The sequence below is a fragment of the Perognathus longimembris genome, chromosome 17 (assembly GCF_023159225.1).
Source record: "Perognathus longimembris pacificus isolate PPM17 chromosome 17, ASM2315922v1, whole genome shotgun sequence".
NCBI classification, from domain to species: domain Eukaryota; kingdom Metazoa; phylum Chordata; class Mammalia; order Rodentia; family Heteromyidae; genus Perognathus; species Perognathus longimembris.
This window is the reverse complement of record NC_063177.1, coordinates 27,813,038-27,839,397: the sequence shown is the minus strand read 5'-3', so window position 1 is coordinate 27,839,397 and position 26,360 is coordinate 27,813,038. Positions and strand designations below refer to the sequence as shown.

General features: G+C 38.2%; 1 protein-coding gene across 4 annotated transcripts in view; it reads right to left on the bottom strand.

Moving 5' to 3' along the window:
- Positions 1–528: 528 nt before the first annotated feature.
- Trim37 (tripartite motif containing 37) overlaps positions 529–26,360 on the bottom strand; it is a 94,882-nt gene continuing 69,050 nt past the window's right edge. For 2 of the 4 annotated variants that reach the window (XM_048367094.1, XM_048367098.1), the window contains 4 exons: positions 24,644–24,765; positions 17,199–17,309; positions 15,088–15,166; positions 1,001–1,062 (listed from right to left, as the gene is read on the bottom strand). In XM_048367094.1, the coding sequence (XP_048223051.1) occupies positions 1,041–1,062; positions 15,088–15,166; positions 17,199–17,309; positions 24,644–24,765 (334 nt within the window). In that variant the 3' untranslated portion in view covers positions 1,001–1,040. Of the gene's footprint in view, positions 813–1,000; positions 1,063–14,090; positions 15,167–17,198; positions 17,310–24,643; positions 24,766–26,360 lie in introns of those variants that run through there. The other 2 variants (XM_048367097.1, XM_048367095.1) reach the window with 2 other exon arrangements.

Genomic DNA, 26,360 nt, shown 5'->3' with positions numbered 1-26,360 from the left:
TTCAGGCAGAAAAGTCATACAGTACAAAGTAAGGAAAATGAAGAGCAAGGTCCGTTATACTGGAAGAGCAGCCAGTGTCCTGCTATGTGCAACTGCAGAGATAAGTTTTGTGCTTCTCACTTTATAGCTGATACATTAAGATCATCTATCTTTATTCTACTTTTGCAGTATAAAGCCCGTGTAAAGCCAGCATATCTTCAACTAAGAGTAAATAAACCAATTATCAGATGCATTCAGTAGAGCAGCCTCTGATTCTCAGAATCAACAGTGACTCTCTGTGGTACTGTGCCCACTCCCTCTCATGAGTCACCCATGGACAGGCCACGTTAACAGAGTAGCTGCTGGAGTGACAACTCATGCAGTTGGAGGCGCTAGGTGCTCTTGCTGAGAAACACCCATGCCTAATGCTAATACAGTTTATCCTCCCTAGACTCATAATAAAGACTATAAAGTTCCCAAATTTTAAAAACAGATTACTGTAGCACACTGGGTGCCAGTATAGTTATTTCAAATACTTAAAAAATCTTCACTCCAGCAAGCAATGATCTAATTGTTAATCTACAGATTTTATTTTTTTAAATTTGAATGTAAGTAGATTTCCAGTATTTTTCTCTTGAAGTCACTTTCCCTCAAGTCTTGTGACACATGGTTGAAAAGAAGTGAATAAACAACATGGCTCCAACTATGTAGTATTAGAACTTTTCATCATTCTGAGACGTTGCCCCACATATGAACCTCTTATCTGTCATTTTCTGAAGCCTAGATCTTGTTGACAACCCATCAGATGCAAGTGTCAGTTTCAAAGGAATTATCTAAGGAAATAAGAAAACAGAGGCAACAAAATATTGGTATACATTTATAGCCAAAACATTTAGTAAATTTTAATTTTCTTTGGTTGTTGGTAATATTTTTGATCAGAACAAAGGTGAAAGTTCATGCAATAGGCTTTTACAGTGGGGAAAAATGAGTGGATGAAACTGGGAAAAACACAGATCCATTTCTGAAGGTCTGGAGGTTGTAGGTCTGACTATATAGCAGTGTTATTTCCATACCATTAGCTCTCTAGAAAATAGGGAAAAGTAGCTCTAGTGTGGTCAAGTTAATAAACCAATATTGTAAAAAGTAGCAAATATTCATTTGTTCACAACATGCATATCTGTAGGGTAGTTAGGAACCATTTGTAAGGTAAGTCCTTTAAAATTCTATAATACTTATTAAAGTAGTGGTTATTGGTCTGATACATACTGCTCTTGGTTCTATAAACTAGATTTTTTTTTTAAAAAAAAGCAGTGCTTTGTGAAATGCAGTGTTACACCTTAATGCCACTGGTGATAGAAAAGTAGTTTCCTCAAGTTCAAATCCTATGCCCTTATCTGCTGCTTGCTAACGTAAGCAATAAGTAACCTTCTAATTAATGGTATCTCCTCATTTCTGTAACTTCTATTTAATGATGGTGTATCTGGTGATTGTAAAAATATTAGACAGATATAAAAGTACATAATATATATTAACTGTAAATGCTGAGCTAGTCTGAATTAAGTGTTTTGTATTCATTGTGTAATTTAGTGGTGGTGAAAGTTCTATACTCAATCTTTATAAAGAGTGACAGTATCCCTTTTTTAAAGTTAACATGATCTGCATCAATTTGTTTGCCTGCTAAACAAGTTTTGTTAGAATAGGAAATAGTAAAACAAATATAAACAAGAAAGTGTAGTATTGGATAGGACACAGACTTCAAGTCACCAACTGAAGTTAATACTCCTTGTACATTCACTGTGAGTTTCAAAGGGAGTCAATCACTAAAAGTTTTTTCACCTTCCAGATATGTACTTTTGAGGGATATCTGAGCTCAGGCAACAATACAGCACCAAATACTGGGGCTACTAATCCCACTGAGGTCTGTACTAGAGGTCAGATAGAAACATGTATGTATATACTTTTTCTTTACTTAAAAGTGCCATCCATTGTCCTTGAAGTAATATGATTAAAGTTCTTGTTGCATCTAATTTAGGAAGCTCCTTGAAAGTAATTACCTTTTCCAAGGACAAGGTCAACAATGTCAATGTCAACAATGAGTCAAATCTTCAACACATTTATAGTGGTATACTTTCAACACTGCATTTTCATGACAAACACATTCCATTGTTAGAACACTGTGCCAGTAAGAAGTGCGACATCCAATGGCAGAAGAAACTGATGCATGAAGTAATTCAGTGTTTACAGATAATTTACTATGGTTCAAGAATTTCCTTCCCCATTTAAGGCTTGCTGAGGTTTTGTGAGGAAATGATCTAAATTTTGAGTTTACTTTTTAAACTTGTTTGATCAATAAGCATTTTAATCTAAAGCAAGGCTATAGAAGGGAATACTACAGTTTTGTTCACACCTTAGCTTGGGACATTTTTCCTTTGGATCATAAACTAGTAAAACATTTTTTCACTTTTGAAAAATTGTGATGCTTAAAGATAAGAAACTTACTCTTCTGTACTGACCTGTGAAAAGGTTAAATATACTTTTCAAAATGAAATGATACTGCCAGTATTATAAACAACTATCTTCCAGACAAATGGTACTGTATTATGAAATAATTGTTACTTTCTCCTGCAGCATTTTATTTCAAAGACCACTGTATTGATTAAAATAAGAAATTGGACAGGAAATTCCAGACTGACATATATAGCAGTTGTTTTTGAAAAAGAAATTAACTTTACCTTTGATGTATTGGATAATCAAAATACATCATTGTAAACCTCTCTAGGTGCTCTTTGGTGAGATGCGTTTTCTCTTTTTCCTGACAATTCTCTGCAAAGAATTCTTTATGGAGTGAAGTGAATGAAGCGAAATCATTTCTTACCAAGTAAATTTACCAATTTATGAACCTGCTCTACAGATCACTTTTGAGTTGAGTTGTAATCATAAGTGATCCTTCATACTTTATTTATTAAAACTGATTATGCAGGTAAGGAGTATGTTGAAATTTTGCCAATATCTTAATAAAACCCAGCAATTTAAAACCACAGGTCACTTGTCTTTTTCTTAAAAGGAAATTTGAGTTATTATTCAGTGCTTAAATTTAGGCAGATTTTCCTTAGAACTGAGAAGTCTCAAGATGGTAGTTTCAAAGTGCTAGTATAACTTTCTTTTCCCCCCATAAAAGAGCTGGTTTCGGGCTGGGGATATGGCCTAGTGGCAAGAGTGCTTGCCTCGTATACATGAGGCCCTGGGTTCAATTCCCCAGCACCACATATACAGAAAATGGCCAGAAGGGGCGCTGTGGCTCAAGTGGCAGAGTGCTAGCCTTGAGCAAAAAGAAGCCAGGGACAGTGCTCAGGCCCTGAGTCCAAGCCCCAGGACTGGCCCCCCCACAACCCCCCCAAAAGAGCTGGTTTCACATAGGCCTGTTCTCCCTATCAGTTTAAATGGGGGGAAAGGGAGACAGGGGTTAGAAGCCTAAAGTAGAAGAGAACCAAGACCTGCCAAGGGCTGAGTGGTGACTACACAAAACTTACTAAGACTTCATCCTTAGAACTCTATACCCAAACACTCAAGTGTCTCCCTTTCACACCTTTCCTCTTTTAGTCTCAGAAGGAAAGAAATAAAAGTGAGATGTCATTGAAAGTGTTTCTGGTGGAGACAGAAAGGAGAATGGGAGAGAAGTAAAAGCCAATTAGTCAAGACACCTGCATCTTGCAGGGGTGGGAGCTTTTCTTCTGCCAAGGGCCATGTGGATATTTATAACCTCTTTTAAGTCCCATATAAGAATACCTCTACCTCTCTGTGCATGAGTTTCTTCTCATATACAGTATAAATTGATTAGCATTCCCCAAAGGGGTCTGCAGGACTAGCCAGCTGGAGTATACCAGGAGTTTGGGCAAAACCACGGATTTTGGTACTATTTTTTTTTTCAACATCAGCATGTATATTAGCAACTAAAGGCTCCAAAAAGTTCTGCAGTGGGGCTGGGAATGTGGCTTAGTAGTAGAGTGCTTGCCTACCATGCATGAAGCCCTGGTTTGATCCCTCAGTACCACATGAACAGAAAAAGCCAAAAATGGCTCAAAGACAGTGCCCAGGCCCTAAGTTCAAGCCCCAGGACAGGCAAAAACAAAAAAACCCCACAAACACAAAAAAACAAAAAAAACTGGAGACCCCAATGTAGTGATAGCAGGAGACTACAATATCCCAACTCTCACCAGCAGTTAGTTCATCCACGCAAAAACTCAACAAACTTCAGATTCACAGACCAACCGGACCTAACCTCTACAGAATATTTCATCCAGCAGTTGCAAAATAGGCATTCTTCTCAGCAACACATGGAACATTATCCAAAACAGACTATATTGTAGATAAGGCAAATATCAGCAAGTATAAGAAAACAAATAGGGGCTGGGAATATGGCCTAGTGGCAAGAGTGCTTGCCTCGTATACATGAAGCCCTGGGTTCAATTCCCAGCACCACATAATATAGAAAATGGCCAGAAGTGGCGCTGTGGCTCAAGTGGCAGAGTGCTAGCCTTGAGCAAAAAGAAGCCAGGGACAGTGCTCAGGCCCTGAGTCCAAGGCCCAGGACTGGCAAAAAAAAAAAAAAAAAAAGAAAACAAATAATCCCTGTATCCTGTCAGATCATAATGGAATAAAACGAAGTTAATAACAAACCATTACAAAATAAGGAGAAATTCCAACAGTTCTTAGAACCAAATGAAAACACAACCGACCCCTACCACCTGTTGGATACAGCAAAGGCAATTCTAAAGAAAATTAATAGCTATGTGCTCCTACGTGAACAAAATAGCCAAATAACCTAAAATAATTTACCTCAAGCTCTTAGAATAAGAAGAAATCAAAATAAGTAGAAGAAATATTAGGGAGAAACGAAGTAGAGACTAAGAAAAACTATACAAAAATATCCAAGAGTTGGTTCTGCAAAAAGATAAAACTGATAAACCCTTAGAACAAAATTAGAGGGGGGAGGGGGGAATGAGGAAGGAGGTAAACAGTACAAGAAATGTACCCAAGGCCTAACATATGAAACTGTAACCTCTCTGTATATCACTTTGACAATAGGAAAAATAAAACAAAATTAAAGATGAAAAGGTGTTATCACAACAAATAATTTCAACCTAACAAATTTGAGCCAAGAAATTATAAACCATTTAAACAGATCTGTAACAAGAGATTGAAGCTGGAATAGAGAATCAACAGCTGCGTGCCAGTGGCTCACTTCCCTGATCCTAGCTACTCAGGAAGCTGAGATATAAGGATTACAATTCGGGGCTGGGGATATGGCCTAGTGGCGAGAGAGCTTGCCTCGTATACATGAGGCCCTGGGTTCAATTCCCCAGCACCACATATACAGAAAACGGCCAGAAGTGGCGCTGTAGCTCAAGTGGCTAGCCTTGAGCAAAAAGGAAGCCAGGGACAGTGCTCAGGCCCTGAGTCCAAGGCCCAGGACTGGCCAAAATAAATAAATAAATAAGGATTACAATTCAAAGCCAGCCTGGGCAAGAAAGTCATAAGACTCCAGTTAACTACCAAAAAGTCAAAAGTGGAGTTGTGGTTTAAGTGGTAGAGCCCTAGCTTTGAAGAAAAAAGGTTAATGGACAGCACCTAGGCCCTGAGTTCAAGCCTTAGCACTGGCACAAAAAGAAAAGACCCCCTTCCCCCACCAAGAAAAAGTACAGGACTCAATGGATTCACAACTAAATTCTATAAGGTCTATAAAAGAACATCACTATTCCTCAAACTTTTCCATGAAATAAAAAAGGAAGGGTCATTACCCAAACTAATTTTATGACGATGCTAGCATACTCACCCCTAAACTAAGCGTCACAACAAAAAAGAACTATAGACCAATCTCTTTCATGAAAACATACACAAAACTCCTCAATTAAGTGCTTGCTAAACTAACTCAACCATTAACTTAAAATATCATATACTATGATATCAAGTTGGTTTCATCACAGGTATGTAGGGCTGGTAAAACAATACATCACTTAAACAGAATCAAGGACAAGAATCACATGATACAGCAACAGAGGCAGAAAATGCTTTTGACAAAATCCAACTTCCTTTTAAAAAGATAAAAGCTCTTGAGAAGCTAGGAATATAAGGACCATACATCAACATAATAATGGAGAAAAACTGAAAACATCCTTTTTAAAACAGGGCTTACTTAATACTAGAAATGCTACTCAGAGCAGTAAGGCAAGGGAAAGACAATAAAAGGGATTCAAAAGGGGAAGAAAAAGTCGAACTATCCCTATTGCTATATTTAAAGAACCCTAAAGATTCTGCCCCAAACACCTACAGCACCTTCAGCAAAGTAGCAAGATATTAATTCAACACACAAAACTCACTGGCTCTTCTGTATACTAACAATGAGCAGGTGGAGAGGGAAATTAGGACCACTCCATTCAACAGAGCTTAACAAAAAAAAACCTAGAAATAAGCCTAACCAGGAATGCAAATAACTTCTTCAGTGAAAACTAAAAAACTCTGAAGACACCTGGAAGTGGAAAGACCTCATGTCCATGGGTTGGCAGAATGCCATAAGAATGGCCATAATGCCAAAGGGGATCTACAAATGCAATGCAATACCATCAAAGTTCCACATTCTTCCTAGGGACTGATCCAAAAATCCAAGGGCCCTGAAAACAGCCAAAATAATTTTGTTTTTATTTCTGGTTTTGGTGTCAGTAATAATTCAGGGCTGCCCCCTATGTTTTTTCACTTAAGGCTGGCTCTCTACCACTTGAGCCATACCTCTACTTAGCTTTCTTTTTTTGGTGGCTAATTGAAGGAAGGAGTCTCATACAGACTTTCCTGATGCCTCATATCTGTAATCCCAATTACTCAGGACAAAAGATCTGTTTGCAACAACCTATGCTACAAAGTGACCTCAGGAGTACTTGGTAAATTAACACCAACAAAATTGATGTGGCTTGTGAGTTGGTAGCTATTCAAACAATTTCTGGTTTTACAGAAAGAAAAGAAACTAAGTTTATTATTTTTTTAACCAATAAGCTAGGATTTAAGTTTATCACATGTGTGTAATCACCAGAGTTTCCAAGATGTCATAGTTTTCAGATACCGCATTCAATGTACTGATAAACTACTTCTAACATATAATTCTGATTTGAAAAAAAAAATCTCTTCAAAATATTTAAGTGCTAAATCTGTATATGCATGTTTGCTTTGGCTTTTGATTGGTGAGTGATGGTAGGAAAGAAGAATGTAGGTAATGAACAAAGTCTAGAGCTGTAATTTATCATTTTCCAATTTTCTAAATCATTTAGGTATATTGTTATTTTTGGCTATGATTGACTTAATAGAATTTTTTCAGAACAGCTTTGAGTTTTCCAAATGGGACTGAGTCATAGCCACTGAAGACACATTTTCCAAGGACATAAACAAAAGAATAGGAATCTCATCTTTTCTTTAATTGGCAAATGGGAAATACCCTTCCAAAGTATGATTTCATTTCAAGTTTCCCTAAATCTCTCAAAGTTATAATCACCAGCATTATTACATAATGTGTCTATAGAAGTGATAGAACTAGTTTTTCCTCTTAAAATGTGACCTTTATTAGTGAGAAAAGCAATAAATTCATCATTGATGTTAACAAAAAAGGTCTGCTCATTTTCAGACCTAACTATTCATCTCTCCACTGTTCTATTTGACATGTATTGTTTTTAACAAAATATAGACAGACCTATAAAAGGCAAAATAAAGGACACTCTGAAGAGATGAATTATTAGTATCAGATTCAGATATAACAAGGATTTTGGAATTAAGATTCTTTTCTTTCTCTGTTAGTAAGGATGGGACAATAGTTTTTCAGTATTAGGCAAGAACTGTACCACTAACTAGCCAGGTTCTAGGGGCTCATGTTTATAATCCTAGCTACTCAAGAGTCAGAGATCTGAGGATCAAGGTTTGAACTCTTCTTTCCAATTACCAGCAAAGAAAGCCAGAGGAGGAGGTGTGGTTGTGAGTAAATAGCTAAAGAGCATAAGGCCCTGAGTTTAAGCCATAGTGCCCCCTTCACCCCTCCTCTCAAAAAGTCTACCTCCAAGCCAAAACCTCAGCCTGAGTTTTTTTGGGGGTGAATGAAGGGCACAGTACTAGACTTTGAACTTACTAGACAGGCCCTCTACTCTTGGGCTACATCCTGTCGTCCCGCCACCCCCCCTTTTTTTTAGTTATTTTTCAAACAGAATCTTACATTTATGCCTGGGCTGGCCTGAATCACAATTCGTGCTTCCCCCACCATAGGGATGACACACAGTTTTGGAGTCTCAAGAACTTTTTGCCCAGGCAAGAAATGAACTGCCATTTTCTCCATCTCTACTTCCTATTTAGGATTATAGGCCTGAGCAGCCAATCCCAACCTATGATAGACAGACTTCCAAGTAACTATGCTTGGTAAGTTAAGGAAAGTGGTGGACAAAATACAAGATCTTATAATTGATGTCTGCAAAAAGATGAGAAAGTGAACAGATACATTAGAAATGAAAAGCATCATTACAGACAATGTATTTCTCTGAGTAATCAGTAGACTGTATAATGATAGATAGAACCAGTAAACCCGAAGACAAGCCAATAGAAATTACCCTGATTGAAATATAATAGAAAAAGAGTAAAGAAGCCAGGAATGGAGCTACAGATCTGTAATTCCAGCACAAAGGGGATGGGAGGATTGTGAGCTCCAGGCAAGCCTGGGCTGTAGTGTGACTCTGTCTAAAAGAAAAGCTTCCCCCACCCTGAAAAAAAGTGAAGGAAAGACAAAACCAAAACAATTTCAGAATACCAACTGGAATTCTGGAAGAGAAAGAAAATGGGCAGAAGCAGTTAAAGAAACAGGCTGAGTTTTCCCAAATAAATGACACATGGGCTGGGATGAAAACCTGGGTTCCATTCCTCTGTACTACATATATAGAAAAGGCCAGAAGTGGCGCTGTGGCTCAAGTGGCAGAGTGCTAGCCTTGCACAAAAAGACGCCAGGGACAGTGGCTCAGGCCCTGAGTTCAAGCCCCAGGACTGGCAAAAAATAAAACGAAACAAAACTCTTAAGTCCAAGATACTCAGAGAACAAACAGGCAGGATAAATGCTACAAACAGTACACTGAAGCAAAAGAAACCTACTTCCAGATGATTACATTGATAAATTCTGCCAGTTAACACCCAGTCTACATTCTTTTCTAGAAAAGAGAACATACTCACCATTACTCAATGGATACCAAACCAGATGAAGACAGAAAAATAAAAATTTTGCCTCTATACTAATCTATACTGATATGTAATTTAGATCAATATCCCTGAAGAAAACAGCCAAAAAGCTCACAGCACAATAGCCACTTAGCATCCGGCGGTCTAATACAATGCTGATGGGTGTAAATGGTTTTTAACTTTTGTAGGAATACACCAATTTCTTATAAAATGAAGTATAAACTTATACAGGAGTTCTGATACCAACTACTTGGAATTAGGCCAAACTTCACAATTGTATATACCCAGCCTCAAGCTCAGGGGCCCCAAGTAACTCTTACTTTGGGCTAGTGGGTGGCTTAGAGTTCATAACTCATAGCACAAGGCAAACAATCCAGAAAAATAATTTAGTTATGATTATCATTTTACTGGATGAAAAAGGCCAAAGGGAGAGCCCACACGGGATTACAAACGTGAAAGTTCTTTACCCTCACTCAAGATGCCCTCCCAGCACGCTGCTCCCTTACCAGAAAGGCTCCTCAGGCTTCAGTGTCTAATTTTTCTTTACAATTTCATTAAATGGTGATGACCATCACATGGTGTTGAGCCTCACCCTCTAGATCTTTCTGGTATGGCAATCCCTATCCTGAACCATCTCATTAGCATAAACTTGCTATGCTCATTGTAAGTAATTCCCGTCAACTCAACAATTTCCAAGATTTAGAGGAAGAGACTAGCAAATTTTATGTAGCATACTTCACAATCCAATACACAGGCATGTAATATCTTAGAGAATGAGAACTTAGGCTCATTTAAAAATCTGCACACAACTGTGTACAGTGGTGAACATGAAATCCCAGCATGAGAGAGGCAGAAGCAGGAGGAATCAGAGTTTAAGGCAAGCCTAAGGCCAGACAGCGAGTTCCGGGCCAGCCTGAACTATGTGGCAAGACTCTGTCTATATACACACACATTTGTAGAGTTTATAACAATCCTAAATCAGAAATAACACCAATATCCTTCAATGGTTACATGAAAATACTGAATTAGCAACTTAAGAGAGATGAAGTACTGATTCACATAAGATGGATAAAAGTTAACTGCACCTAAATGAAAGGCTATATATTGTGTAATTTCAATTACGTATCTCTCTAGAAAAGGCAAAAGGTGAGGCCCAAGTGGTAGAGGGCTCGTCTAGCAAATGCAAGGCTGAATTCAATCCATAGTATTGCAAAACAAACAAGTAACTCTCCTACTATATAGGAAAGGGAAAACTTAAAAGAACAAAGAACAAATCAATGGTAGCCATTTGGGAGAGTGTTTATGTGCAGAGGGGCTATCATGAGGGAATTTTTAGGGTGACTGAAATGCTGTTTAGTACTGTGTTGGTAGATATGTGACATTGGTCAAAATCCACAGAGTGTATGCCAAAAGGCTAAATTTAAATGTATGTAAATTTAAAAATCAATCAGGATGTATGTAGGAGGACAGAATGCAGACTATAATGATGAATCTAACTGTATTACAAATGAATCATATAATCACAATGACAAGAAAGGAAGTAATGCATTTTTTAATCTAAAGACCTAAAATAACTCTTGAAAAGGTACACTGATAAGATACTAAAATGACAGATGACAAGATCGGTATACTGGTCAGAAGCTGGTGGTTCAAACCTGTAATTGTAGCTATTCAGGAGGCTGAGATTTGGAGGACTACTGTTTGAAAGCCTCCTGCAAGTCTGTAAGACTCTATCTCCAAAAATAACTAGCAAAGAGTTGGGTGGGAGGAAGGGCTCAAGTGGTAAGTTAGCCTAGTCAGCATGGAACCCTGAGATCAAACCCTAATACTGTCTTCCCCCAAGAAACAAGCTCCCCCTTCAAAAAAATAACCAAGCTAGTCAGAGTGGTAAGCATCTATAGTTTGAGCTATTTGGAAGGCTGAGGCAGAAGTGCTTGAGCCCAAATATGTGAGCTATTCTGGGAAATATATAGAAAGCTTATTTTAGAAACAAAGGCAAGGGGCTGGGGATATGGCCTAGTGGCAAGAGTGCTTGCCTTGTATACATGAAGCCCTGGGTTCAATTCCCCAGCAACACATATACAGAAAACAGCCAGAAGTGGTGTTGTGGCTCAAGTGGCAGAGTGCTAGCCTTGAGCGAAAAGAAGCCAGGGACAGTGCTCAGGCTCTAAGGCCAAGCCCCAGGACTGGCAAAACAAACAAACAAAAAAAAAACATTTACTATATTTTAAATCTTTTTTTTTTTTTTGCATAGTACAGGTCAATGATTCTGAAGCTTCTTGGTTTCTTAGGGTCAAAAGAGCAAGTAAACACATTGTAGTGAGAGCCACGATGTGCACTTGTAAATAGGAGTAAGGTTAGAATGAGCCCTGTGGATCTGGACTGGTATTTTATAATTACCAACACTCAGGGTTTCTTTAAAAGGTTTACATACATGCTGAAACATCTACAAGCCTAGAAGCAGCACATTAGTAACAAGCATACTAATACTCCTATTTTTTTATTTTTAAGTACCATTTCCTAGTAAGAGTAGTAGCGGGACAAGGAAGGGAAGAAGGTAGGGAAGGAGAAAACTACCATCAGAATATCATAGCAATAATGGCTGTGGGCTTCTGAGAAGAACATAACATATGCCCTCCTACAATACTACAGTAAAGCCCTTTGGTACCATAACACACACTAAAAAGAAGAAGAAGGAAAAGAATGAATGACATGGAATTAAAATAGGCCTAGAAAAGGGTGGGCACACTACCAGGTGGGAAAAAGGGGAACACAGACGATGAATATTGTTGAGATGCTTCATTTGTATGTATTGAAACAGAACAATGAAATTTTATAAACCTGTTTTAAAAGGGAAGAGGAAGGATATGGGGAGAGTGACAGAGAGGTGAGACTCATCATGAAATACTGTTTGTACACATGGAAATGTCACAATGATCCCTATTATAAAAAAAATAATGGCAAGATCCACTAACAAGTACTAAAATTAGGAAGATCTCAGCAGAAACAGTGTCTGCAGTCTCAGAGAATCTATCCCAAATATTTAATAGTTATAAAGGAAAAACCAATAAATTTGTATTTAGGAACTCTGGCAGACTACTCCTTAATCAAGTAATCAGATTAATATTTTACCAACAGTAGGTTTCAACATCATTCACATACCCCATGTTGTGATGCACGGAGGAGGGCACACTAGCTCTGCAGTAACCTTCTAGATAAAGCACAAGTTCAACTTAATTTAAAAAAAAAAAAAAAAAAAAAGACGGCACGTTCCTGTAAGCCTAGCTTTGTAGAGGACTGAGATTTGAGATTGGGGGAGGGAAATAAAGTTTATAAAATAAAGGAAAAAGGAACTCTTATAGCCTAGAGGACATTAAGGGAAACATGGCAATGAACTGGAGACTGTCTAATTTATAACCAGTCAAATCTAAAGTAAAGCTATAGTAGTTAGCAGTACTATAACCAAGACTAACCACTATATGTAAGGTATTTACAAAGAGAAGATAGAATGTATGTACAAGGACTTGCAAATTTTCCAACTCCTATAAATCTCTACTTATCTCAAAATAGTAAGACACTGAACAATTTAGTTGGTACCTATAATTTTAGCTACCTAGGAGGGTGAAACCTGGATGACTGATGTTCAAAATCAGCCTGGATAGTTATGTCTAATAAATTCTACCCCCAAGTAACCAGCAAAATGCCAGACTGGAGGCATAGCTTAAATGGCAGAGTAGCGGCCATGAGTAAGCAATCGAGTAAGAGCATGAGACCCTGAGTTCAAACACTGGTACCGTTCCCTCCACATACAAAAGAAGAGAAGGAAGAAAAAAAAAAAAAAAAAAAGAAACGACAATCAAGTTTTAAATGAGTAGATATTAGAACACTGGGTTTGATTCAAATGTGATGAACTGTTAAAGGTACTATTTCAAACCTCTATCACCCAATCCTCCTTTCCCAAACCTTTGATTCTCCTGTCAAATAGAAAGAATATGCCATCATCCATCCTATAAGGATTCAATAAACCCAATGATTACAGATGTCCAGAAACAATATGCTTATGCACAATACAAGCATTACTACATCTTTAGACCTAAGAGAAAACCATTACACAGAAACTGAAGATTAAAACAAAACAAAACAAAAAAGCCTGCTGAGGTGAGGTAATAAGAAAATGACCAATGGAAACCTTGCCCTTCAGCAAAAGGAAGGCCTATGAGTACACTCAAGAAGACGGGCCACGCAGGTGGCCAAGAGATTTTTATCCTATGGCCAGCCCTCCCTCGCTGCTTTTTAAACTCTACAATGTCCATCAGGCAGATAGCATCAAGGAGAAGAAAGCACTAGTGTGCTGGCATCACTGAGATGCTGGGTACGGCTAGGGCAAAGGCTAGGTAATAGAGCACCTAATATATGCAAGGCCCCAAGTTCACAATAGCCAGCCATCTAAAAAAAAAAAAGTCACAAAAAACCAAACTTGCCCTCATACTTGGTATGCAAGGTAACAAGGTACTGGGGTCAAGAATAATTTTTCAAAGATGCTGTTACTAAATGCTATTTATTATGTATGAAGAAATCTTTTAGGTCCTTTAAGGTTATAATTATAGAATGACTAGAATAGAAACTGCCATTACTCCTATTCATAAAATGATCTTGTCTACACTGCAGACCAGTTATAAGAGAAAACAAAAATGGGTTTCTGCTCTCACTTTTAATAAACTGCAGAGGCAAATTTTCTCAGGTTAATTTTATTAACAAAAAGTGCAAACCGATTTGAAAAAAAGTAAACTATGTCATAGCATTCAGGATGATATTAGACATGGAAAAATGAACAATATTAGGCAAAATATAAGCCAGTGAGATATCTCTCCCACATACACAGTTTATTCATGCTTTTCCAATAGTCTCTTGGCCAATGTTTAGTGTCATTTTCACAAATATATAGCAGCTCAAACACAAATGCAGGAGCACAATAGCAAAGTTTGGCAATTATTTTAAGTTTGGGATTCATTATGAGTATGAAAGAAACCCTTGTATACAGTGTACTTGCATATTCATGAAACCCTTATATACAGTTATGCTTGCATATTCATGTAATATGCATGAATCTTTAAATGTACTGAGACTGAAAACATAAATGTTAAAGTATCTATTGAATTATAGATGGATTGTAAGAGACAAAAAATGAACACCCTTTAAAATGTTCTTAATGTGTCCACATGGCCAGGAATAGAACAACTCCCACTAATTAATTAAATTAATCCAAATGTAATTTACGTTACATATGCAAGTCTCATACAGAAAGACCACATTAGTGTGCCTGAACTTGAACAAGTGCACCAAGAAATTTTACTCTGTCAACACTCCAAGAGGAGATGCAGTCTATAGTGCCTCAATTATTCACATCAAGTGTCTAAAGGACAGAATCTATTCTTAAGTAATCTTTCTGTTCACTAGCTACACACTTAACCAAAACAGAAAGGTGGTCATGTACAACTGAGTATCTAGCCACAGCGGGAAGAGTACCAATGACAAGTGATGGGGAACATGCATGTTTCTACATTTGCTGGCACTTAACTGGCCTTCTGTTACAGGCTTGTTATTGTACTAATTTGCTAAATTATTCGAGGATTATAGTGCTATTTGATATTAAAACTCTTCTCATCCGATTAATTTCCCCCATGTTCTGCTGTCATATATAACTGTGCTTGTTTCTAAGTTTCTGAATTACTATTTTAGGTAGAGATGATGAAAAACTGAGATTATATCTGATATCTGTCTGATGATGACACCGAGCACAAACTCACAAAGTTCAGGGTTAAAGCAGCTTGTAACTCGGTTCTCTTGATCTGCAATTACCTTCCACTGTTTTCATCAGTGTTGAAGTGGAGAGTTTCAGGGTCTATTTGTTCTCCATCAGGAAAACTGGAATGTGTATCTAAGGAAAAAAAAAATTAAAAAAATTTAAAGCTGACGACAACAAGGTGCATTTTCTTTCCCAAGTCTTTGAAGAAATCTATCTTCAGGAATGTGTGATCTGAGTCAGATGCAAACAGAGAAACAGGAAAAGAGAGAATACACAATGTACAGCACACCCAGCAGTGGAAAGATGGGAGGTACTCCCCCACTCTGTCCTCTACATGGTGGGGCAGCAGAAGGAAAGAACGAACAACTATGATAAATGTCTCAAGACTCAGACTCTGCAAACATACACAGGTCTCAAAGCCAACATTACTTTCTGGGTACACATCACCAACGTGCCCACCAGTACTCAGGCCCATGTAGAAGCAGAAAGAATTACTAATGGTGCCTTCATACTTACAAATCACCAAATGCTTGCCTCTGAATGGAAAAACAAACAAACCAGAATACTGGAAATACGTAAAAAACAAAGTTAACAACTGGCATAAGCCTGCCAATGCTATCATTCCAGGAAATTTTGCAGAGATGCTCAGATATATTATTCAAAGGACTGTTGGTTATTTCAAGTACTTCTCTAACATCGTAATACATCTTCTCATTGTTTCATGAAAGGTACTTTAGAAAATCACATCTCAAGAGGCTGAGGTATGAGGATTAGGGTTTGAAAGCCAGCCAGGCGAGGAATGTCCATTAGACTCTTATTTCCAACTAGTCACCAAAAAGCTGGAAGTGGAGCTGTTGCTCAAGTGGTAGAGTGCTTGCTTTGAACAGAAAGGGTTCAGAGACAACATCCAGGCCCAGAGTTCAATCCCCAGGACTGGCACAAAAAAATTAAAAAAATAAATCCACATCTCAGTGGAATAGTTGTGGCATAGCCATACGATAGACTATCAGCTTGCCATAAAAATGTTTATAAAATTTTAAACAATATGTTAATATATTTGAGGAAAAGCTGAATTAAAAAAAAAACACTTCAAGCTGGGAATGTGGCTTACTGATAGAGTGCTTACCTAGTATGCATAAAGCCCTGGTTTCAATTCCTCAGTACCACATACACAGGAAAAGGCAGAAGTAGCACCATGGCTCAATGATAGAGTGCTAGCCTTGAGCAAAAGCAGCTCAGGGAAAGTGCCCAGGTCCTGAGTTCAAGCCCTCGCCAGAACTGGCAAAAACAAATTAAAAAAAAAAAAACTCAGGTAAAAGGAATTTAACAAAAAACAAAAGAACATATTAACAGATTTCTGTTGGTGATTTTTTAATGAATTCTTTTAGGGAAAGGAAAAGAATAAAAATGATTTCATAATACACATACGTTTCTAATAAGTTAGAGAAAACTACTTTAAAAAAAAGTTACAGAGCCAGGCACTGGTGGCTCACACTGGTAATCCTAGCTACTCAGAAGGCTGAGATCTAAGGATCAGTTTGAAGCCAACCTGGGAAGAAAAGTTCATGAGATCCTTATCTCCAATAAACTACTCAGAAAAGACTGGAAGGGGCGCTGGGGCTCAAGTAGTAGAGCACTAGCATTGAGCACAAAGAAGCTTGGGGACAGCACTCAGGCCCTGAGTTCAACCCCTAGGACCAGTCCCCCCACCCCCCCAAAAAAAAGAGTTATAGGAGAGAGGAAAAGTCAAACATCTGAAACTTCCCCAGTTAGGAGTTGTTTTCTGTAACAGGGCATACAGCACTACTGAGGCCAGATAGGGTGTTCATTCAAAGTTCTCTGTTCCTTTGCTTTCACTAGCTCATTAGAATTTAAAGCTGTTGTCAGGACACAGGCTATGAAAAAAAGCAGGCTGGGGACACTTTATTCCACCAAAGAAGTATCTCATGAAGTATCTCACCATGCAAGCCAAGTAGTACCTACTTATTGTTCTCAATACTCACCATATGGTTTACCAAAGAATGATGTGTCACAAATGACAGTAACTTAAAACAAAAAAAGAAGGAAAAGCAGCAGAGCAGGCAAGCAGAAGCAGCAGAAGAAGAGGAAAAGGTGATGGCAGCGATGGTTTTGTTAAGCTGTAAAAGGACATCACGTGCTGCACCTTCATCTGGGGGCTGTGCCATGAAAGGGTCATTAAACCCAGCCATGTTGGGGTGCTCCTCTTGCTCCTCATTTTCAGTGTCACATTCAATGTCACTGTCGCTACTGATTCCTGGAAGGAGGAAATATTGTCTCATGAGAAACCACCTTACTTGAAAGGAGAGAGAGCAGCTCAGCCTCTACTGACCTTAGATTTGTACACAATTCTACTCTGTGAAAGCCAACATTCAACAGACCAAATAGAAGGAAAAGAACACCACATGCCTCAATTCTCTTGATTTTTTTTTTGTGTGCACGTGCCAGTAGTGGGGCCTGAACTCAAGGCTTGAGCACTGTCCCTGGCTTCTTTTTGCTCAAGGCTAGCACTCTACCACTTGAGCCACAGCACCACTTCTGGCTTTTTCTTTTTTGCCAGTCCTGGAGCTTGAACTCAGAGCCTGAGTGCTGTCCCTGGCTTCTTTTTGCTCAAGGCTAGCACTCAGCCACTTGAGCCATAACACCACTTCTGGCCGTTTTCTATATATGTGGTGCTGGGGAATCGAACCCAGGGCTTCATGTATATGAGGCAAGCACTCTTGCCACTAGGCTATATTCCCAGCTGGCTTTTTCTATATATGTGGTGCTGAGGAACTGAACCCAGGGCTTCATGTATGTTAGGCAAGCAATCTACCTCTAGGCCATATTCCCAGCCCTTGAATTTTTTTTTTTGAACAGTGCTTTTTACATTTTGTTCTTAAAATTGAGTACTATTGTTCTGAAACCAGTATTAATTTCATTAGACTAAGAACATTTTTTCCAGCCAAAATATCAGTTTCTAGCCTACAACATAAATACATTATGTAAATAGACATAGTATATGTTCAAAGAAAATTCTAGCAATTCCAGAGATAAGTTGGTTTCTGACTTTGGGTCTCTAGTTTGTGTATGTCTATCAGTTTGTTGGCATCCCTATCATCTCTATGTTGGGGGAGAAACACCCATAGATACAAAATCCTCTCTGAAAGTAGAATTCCACTAATGCAAAATGCATGACATAAGGGCTGGGAATATGGCCTAGTGGCAAGAGTGCTTGCCTCCTATACATGAAGCCCTGGGTTCGATTCCCCAGCACCACATATATAGAAAATGGCCACAAGTGGCTCTGTGGCTCAAGTGGCAGAGTACTAGCCTTGAGCAAAAAGAAGGCAGAGACAGTGCTCAGGCCCTGAGTCCAAGCCCAGTACTGGCAAAAAAAAAAAAAAAAGAAAGAAAACCAAAATGCATGACATAGAGACTTATGGATTATGAAAAACAAACAGGAATAGGTATACTGGTGATGTCAAATCTTGAAGTGCTATCAAACTGGCACATTCAAACAAACCCCACAATATCATAAATATCATATTAAAAAACATCCAGGATACCAATCAAGAATTACTCAGAATGTGAAATGCCAAGATGACACAGATTCTGGAATGATCTAACAACTTTCAAGCCAATATTAAAAGCTCACATGATTGATACATATCAAAAACTTCTAGTGGCAAAAGCTTACACAGTATGGATCACGAATTCTAATGAGGTGAGCCTCAACAAAGGGGGGCTCACTGTAACAAGAAAAGTGGTCCACATGTGCAAGGAACAGAATACCCAAAGGGCATCACTGAAGTTTTCAATAAATAGAACAACCTGTAAGATGATTCTATTTCATTCAAAAGAGACCAGATTGCAGAGAAATAGATTTTACAGGAATTAAGCATATAGACATCAAAATTAAGATATTAAGATAGGTTAGGGGCTGAGAATGTGGCTTAATGGTAGAGTGCTTGCCTAGCATGCACGAAGCCCTGGATTCGATTCCTCAACATAAACAGAAAAAGCTGGTAGCAGCACTGTGGCTCAAGAGGCAGAGTACTAGAAGCCAGGGACACAGTGCTCAGGCCCTGAGTTCAAGCCCCAAGACTGGCAAAAAAAAAAAAAATGAGGAAGGATGGGTACTGCTGGCTCATGCCTGTAATCTAGCTTCAGTAGGATCTGTAAAACCAAACCAAAACAACAAGACCTATAGTCTCATATGGCTTTATTGGTGAGTTCTTCATTGTAAATCCTTGTTTTCAAGACACATTTGAGTATTATTTCTTCCTAAAACATAGAAGACAAAGACTAGGTATATGGATATTTCTGTAATTTTTTTCACCTTTAACATCACACAAACACAGAACCTTTCCTATACTGAAGAGTGACACTTGTCAGTTATTAAAAAAAAAAAAAAAAAGCCTCAGCTACTTCTGTGCAGCACTACCTCCACCTTCTGGCCCTTTGTGGAACTGGTGCTAGAAAGAAAAGCCCAGCAAATAGTACATGTAGCACCCTACCCAGCTTACTTGTAACCTCTCAGTTACCAACCTTCAGGATTAAAAAAAAAAAGAAATATATATATATGAATTCTCTAAAGTAGTTATTACTTACTGAATGTTTCTCAACTCTTAATTCATTACATAAATCTTTTAAAAACCAGACTACCTAGTATTAGCAAGGTCAATAGAAAATAATCAAATGGTAGACAACACCAATGGGTATGTTAGCCAGTAATGTATGAATAATGAACCATGTAGAATTCTGAGCACTGTGTCCCTGGCTTCTAGCACTCAACCTCTTGAGGCACAGTGCTGCTACCAGCTTTTTCTGTTTATATGGCGTTGAGTAATCGAATCCAGGGCTTTGTGCACAGAATCACCTCCAAAAATGCCAACTTTGGGACTTATTTTGCTTTGAAAACTTATTTATTGCAACACCAAACAGAGGATCTTTATCAAGTGTGTTAATGAGTATAAACTCATTAGCATTTACTTAGCAAGAAGATACAAAATGGCCCTGGTATAACCAGGATTGCCATGTTACCACTTCTCCTCACAGTGCTCCTGAAAGTTGGGACTCCAGGTACCAGCTTTAACTTCTGATTTGCTCTAATTGGATTCCTTAAAACCAGTAATGTTTTTCTTAATTGTCAAAATTAATTCTTTCAATATAAAACTTTACTTGATAAACTTTTCTCAGAATTCAAGAAAATATACATACATTTCCTAAGAAATGCTAGCAAGAATTCTTGAATGACACATGTACATGTACACACACACACACGCTTACCTAAAGAAATTCTATAGGTTATCATTTGGGGACAGGGGAAGTTAGGCTTCTGTTTCAGACCATTAGACAAAAGAGTAATGTAAGAGTGAGCTACAGAGTCCCAGTTACAACAGAAAAGGCCAAAAAAGGTAACAACATCTTCCTGACACTTGAGAGGCAATGAAACTTTATTTATTTATTTATTTATTTATTTATTTATTACTTGTTGTGGGGCTTGAATTCAAAGACTAGGCGCTATCCCTAAGCTTCTTCTTTTCAAGGCTTGGGCATTAGCACTTTGAGCCACAGCTCTACTTCTGGTTTTCTGGTGGGTAATTTGAGGAGTCTTGTGGATTTTCCCGCCAGGGCTGGCTTTGAACTGAGAACCCCAGATCTCAGTCTCCTGAATAGCTAGGACTACAGGTGTGAGCCACCAGTGCCTGGCTTAAGAGACTTTAGTTGTCCCGAACTCCTAGCCAGAAACAAAACAGACAAATTATGTCATCTTTTAGAGATTTTTTTTTTTTTTTTGCTAGTCCTGGCACTTGCACTCAGGGCCTGAGCACTGTCCCTGGCTTCTTTTTGCTCAGTGGCTATTCTGGCCTTTTCTATATATGTGGTGCTAAGGAATTGAACCCAGGGTTTCATGTATATGAGGTAAGCACTCTTGCCACTAGGCCATATTCCCAGCCATAGAGATTTTTTTTCAAACAGCTTGCTCTCCCAAGAGAGAGGCACCTACAAGAGATGTGATATAGAACATTTTTTTCTACTTGGCACAAATAAAGAGCTTTGTTTTTATTAAAGATGATACAAGACAAACCTACTCAACTGTTTACTGAGGCTTATCAGTGTAAACACTAAAGGCTTCCTGAGAGCTGGCTCCTGTTGCAGATAGATTAGTATCTATAGCAGTGAGCAAGGCTCTAGTTCTCCTCTACAAACAATGAGGATTTCAAAATTCAGCAGCTACTATGTTCCCTTCTTCCTCTAGTTAGTTGCCTTCTCATTACCTAGCCTTAATGAGTTCTTGGTGCCATATACCACAACAATCCTTATACAAAGATTAAATTTCACCTGAGATATCACATGCTTCTAAAAACTTGGAAAATGCAATGCAGATCCTAAATTCAGTCAAGCAAATTATTTTCTCTAAGATAAGCTGTCAATTTGCTTTAAGGAGCAAAATTATGTCATCTACTTCCTGTGTTTTTCATACTAATCAGCTGTTTACATGGAAAAAGTTAGTTTATGAGCTGTACATTGATATTAAGAAATTTTACTAGGCATGGTGGTACACATCTGTAATCCCAGCACTTGTGAGGCTAAGGTAGGAGGACTGTAAATTTGAGGCTAGTATGTGTACAAACAACAGCAAAAAAGGGGAGAAGGGGACACAACTGGGAGTAAGAGAAGGGTTGACATTGTCCAAAAACAAATGTACTCTTTACCTGATTATGTAAGTATAACCCCTCTGTACATCAGCTTTATAGTAACAATACAACCATTTTTTGAAAAAACAGCAAAAAAAATTGTTCTATGGTTTTACTTTCCAAAGTTCCACAACCCATGGGGAGCTGCAAAATCCAGTATTTCTGCTGTACCCAGTGTAAAGGTTTAAAAACAGTTTCATTGTGGGTTGGGAATATGGCATAGTGGTAAAGTGCTTGCCTCACATACATGAAGCCCTGGGTTTGATTCCTCAGTACCACATATATAGAAAAAGCCGGAAGTGGCACCGGTGGGTCAAGTGGTAGAATGCTAGCCTTGAGAAAAAAGAAGCCAGGGACAGTGCTCAGGCCCTGAGTTCAGTCCCCAGTACTGGCAAAACAACAATAACAACAACAAAAACAGTTTCATTGTATCACTTCCTTGATGGGATCCTTGATCCCATTCAAAGGACAAAGTCCAGATTCTAAACACAACATAAAATTCAGTTCATAGTTTGTAACTCTACCTCTACCGTGGTCTTCATCTAACTTTTACTAATCCTTTCAGAAGCTTTCTAAGGGCTGACAGGACTAATTTTGTAGAGAGGTAACAGTTATAAGCATTGAACGTAGGTTCAAATTCTACTCCTTCCAGTTACTAATTTTATGGCTTTGGGCAAGAAAAGATGCACTTTTGGGCTTCAGCTCACTCATCTGTATAAAAATAACTGCCATGCATAGTACTTCTGAGAACAATGTAAGATACTACTGGTAAAGTCTTTAGTAGTCTCAGAAAAATGGTGACACTTTAGTAAATATTTATTACTTATTATATACTTTTTCATGCTTCTTATACAAACTTATCAGAACCCTCATCATCCTCTATCATAAATGGCTACTAACAAGTCTTTCTGACACTAACCAGTGGTTCTCAATTTTTCTCTCTGCCCTCCTCACTTCCACTACACATATGTAAACATAGTTGAGCTTTTGGCTTTTCTCTGTAGTAACTACAGCCCCGTAAACATTAAGTGATTCTCTAAGAGTACCACCCCTAGTGTTAGGTTAATTCATTTCAACCAATGGTCCCAGACTGGAAGTGATTTCGCCTGCCAGAGAATATTCCTGGAGATAATCTAGGTTGTTGTAACCAGCAGGTAAGTGTTACTGGCACCCACCTGGTGGTTAAAAACTAAACATGTTGCTAAGCATTTTACAAAGTGGGGAATAGCCTCCTTACAGTAATTATAAAGTCCAAAATAGAGGCTGTGCCACAGTAGAGCAATCTGAATTAGACAGTAGGATATTCTGGGATTACTTCATCACAAGCATCAAATCCAACAGGCAAATTAAAAAATTTACTAAGTGGTTCATGAAAAAGAGGAGCTTATAATTCCAACACATGCTGTCAGAAGTCATTACAAACTATTATACGTATAAACACATGTGAAACAGCTAATATCCACATCTTTTTTAATAAAGATCATTGGTTATAATGTTCTTTAATATTTTAATGATCAACAAAGTACAAAATGATCAAAATATTAAAAATACTTTTCACTTAATCTCCTCTACCAAAATAAAATCTACTTATAAGAGTTCGGAAGACAACACATTTAGTGTTGTTTACTTGAGAACCCTAAAATGCCACTACCCACACACCCTCTCATAGGGTATTCAGAGGCAGATGCTGGCACCCGAGTATATACTTCAGCTAAAATTCATCCATTACTGAAATTCAGATGAGTACAGAGGTAGAAGGCAGCACAGTTCCACTGAGAAATGAAAAATATTTTCAATGCCAAATATCTTTAAGAAAAGTTGGCATTCTTTAATGCTAACATACAAAGAACATAGCAATGGCAATACCTATAAGCTTATTTCAAGCACCTGTCATCCCAAATTAAAAAAAATGTTTTCTATGCTTTCAGAAAAATAATGAACTTGAAAAAATATAGAAATACCATAAAGTGTAACAGAAAAATTTGGCAGCTGAAGTTGGTCAGTATAAGGAATTTTCTGGTTAAAGCTTGGATTGTGCCTATATGAAGAGCAAAGCAATTTCTAGACATTCATCAAGACTGACTTCAAACAACAAAGACTCTAATTAGCTTTGGGGGAGAGGGAGAGTTAAGAAGACACATAGCTTTTCTGTAAGACTGAACATATTTAATTCATCTTTGCATATCTAGTAAAAATTCAATGTACATAGCTTGTCCTATTATATACACTGACTGATCCGATGAATAATTGGCAGCCTTTTCCTCCAGGTAAATGCCACCCTTCTCCATCTTTTGAGCCAGTTCTGAGGCTTGAACTCAGTGTCTTGAACTCAGGGCCTCAAGCTTTTTCTTGCTTGGCTTTTTTACTGAAGGCTGGTGCTGTATCACTTGAGCCATACCTCCACTTCCAGATTTTTGCTGGTTACTTGCACAATCCATCAGTATCTAGTAAATGCCTTTTGAGAGTGATGGAACATAAAATTTTTTTTTTGAAAGGCATACTGATGATTCAACTCAAATTCTCACATTTCAGTAAGAACTCCACCACTTAAGCTACACAGCTAATCCTTTTTGGATTTTAGTTTGTTTTTCAGATAGTCATGCTTTTGCCTGTGATGAATTAGGGACCTTGATTCTCCTATATCTCCATCTTTTAAGTAGCTGAGATTATTGACACGGTCCACAATATCTGGCAAGACCTGTCATTCTGTGTAGTAAATTATTCATTTTACCTTGCTGTGCTTAATATCTTAGTAAACTATAACCAGTAGCATAATGAATTTCAAGTATGCCGGATAGATTTCAGTGACATGTTTTGCTAAATCAACCACTACCTCCGCTACCACCTGCCACAGCCACCAAGAGTTAGTAGTCCTGCTATCTTCCATACAACTTTTTATTGTTTTTACCTTCTTCAGGGGCTGCTGAAGCTCCTTCAGGTAGTATAGGTTGTAACTCCCCAGTTTCAGAATTATTTTCCAAGTCTGCATTCCTCTGCATTCCTTCCAGACGACCACTTTTAGAATTAGCCCTGAAGGGAGAAAACAATTTGATATTTCCTACATCTAGAAAGTAACACAATCATCATCTTTTCCCTATCTCAAAACAGAGGCCAAACAAAGTAGGGTATGCACACTAACATATAATAAACTGCTAATTATTATCATCTGCTGTTTTGTTTTGGTTTTGGTTTTTGGTAGGACTGAGATTTGAACTCCTGGTCTTCCATTTGCTAAATAGGCACTCTATCATTTGAGCCACTCCATCAGCTCCAATTTGACTTTTTAAAATTTTACTGAAGATTCACGTTGGTAGTTTGAGTTGGCACACCCAATCGTACCAATTCCTGAGGTGGTACTGTACTATATAGTTTTAAATTTTTGTTGTTATTATTAATTAGTTGTGTACAGGGGTTTTAATTCTGTAAGTTAAGAGTACAATACTTGACAATGTTATCCCTTCCTTCTTTCTTGCCCATTTCCAACTCCCATCCCTACCTACAAGTTACATAGTTCATTTTCTATGCAAGTTTTGCAAAATGTTAACACTAGGGAGAACAGAATAAGATGTAGGATTTCCCTGTGTGGCTTTAAAAGTATTTTAATAAAAATTTCAATTAAAGGGTCTGGGAATACTTAGCAGTAGAGTGCCTGCCTTGCATGCATCAAGCCCTGGGTTTGATTCCTCAGTACCACATAAGGAGAAAAAGCCAGAAGTGAGCTGTGGCTCAAGTGGTAGAGTGTTAGCCTTGAGCAAAAAGAAGCCAAGGACAGTGCTCAGGCCCTGAGTCCAAGTCCCAGGACTGGTTAAAAAAAAAAAAAAATCAATTAAAATAAATGGAAGTTCTTATTGTATATATGCTAACCTGAACTAGGGAAGGGAAAGAAAAATGAGGGAAGGTGTAATAAATATGACAAGAAATGTACTCGCTACCTTATTATGTAACTGTACCCTCTGTACATCACCTTATCAGTAAGATTTAAAAAAAAACGACAAAAAATAAAATAAGTGGAAGTTCTAAATAATATGCTCTCACTAGTATGGAAAGACTTTAGAATGCATTAAGTTAGAAAACAAGGTATACCACTGATGTTAAAGTTACACAAAGTTGCTTAAGTGTACATAAAAACTAGGAAGAGCAGCAATGTGAGTGGGCAGGGAGATAGGAGACCGAACAGAGGAAAGAAAAAGTATGTGGATATTTTTACTTAGTATTTTTTCCCCTTGGGGCTCGGAATGTGGCTTAGTGGTAGAGTGCCTAGCATGCATGAAGCCATGGGTTCTGAGGATCATAGTTCAAAGCCAATCTGGGCAGAAAAGTCCATGAGACTCATCTACTCAGAAAAAGTCAGAAGTGGGGCTGGGGATATAGCCTAGTGGCAAGAGTGCCTGCCTCGGATACACGAGGCCCTAGGTTCGATTCCCCAGCACCACATATACAGAAAACGGCCAGAAGCGGCGCTGTGGCTCAAGTGGCAGAGTGCTAGCCTTGAGCGGGAAGAAGCCAGGGACAGTGCTCAGGCCCTGAGTCCAAGGCCCAGGACTGGCCAAAAAAAAAAAAAAAAAAAAGAAAAAGTCAGAAGTGGCATTGTAGCTCAGGTGGTACAGTGTTAGCTTTGAGCACAA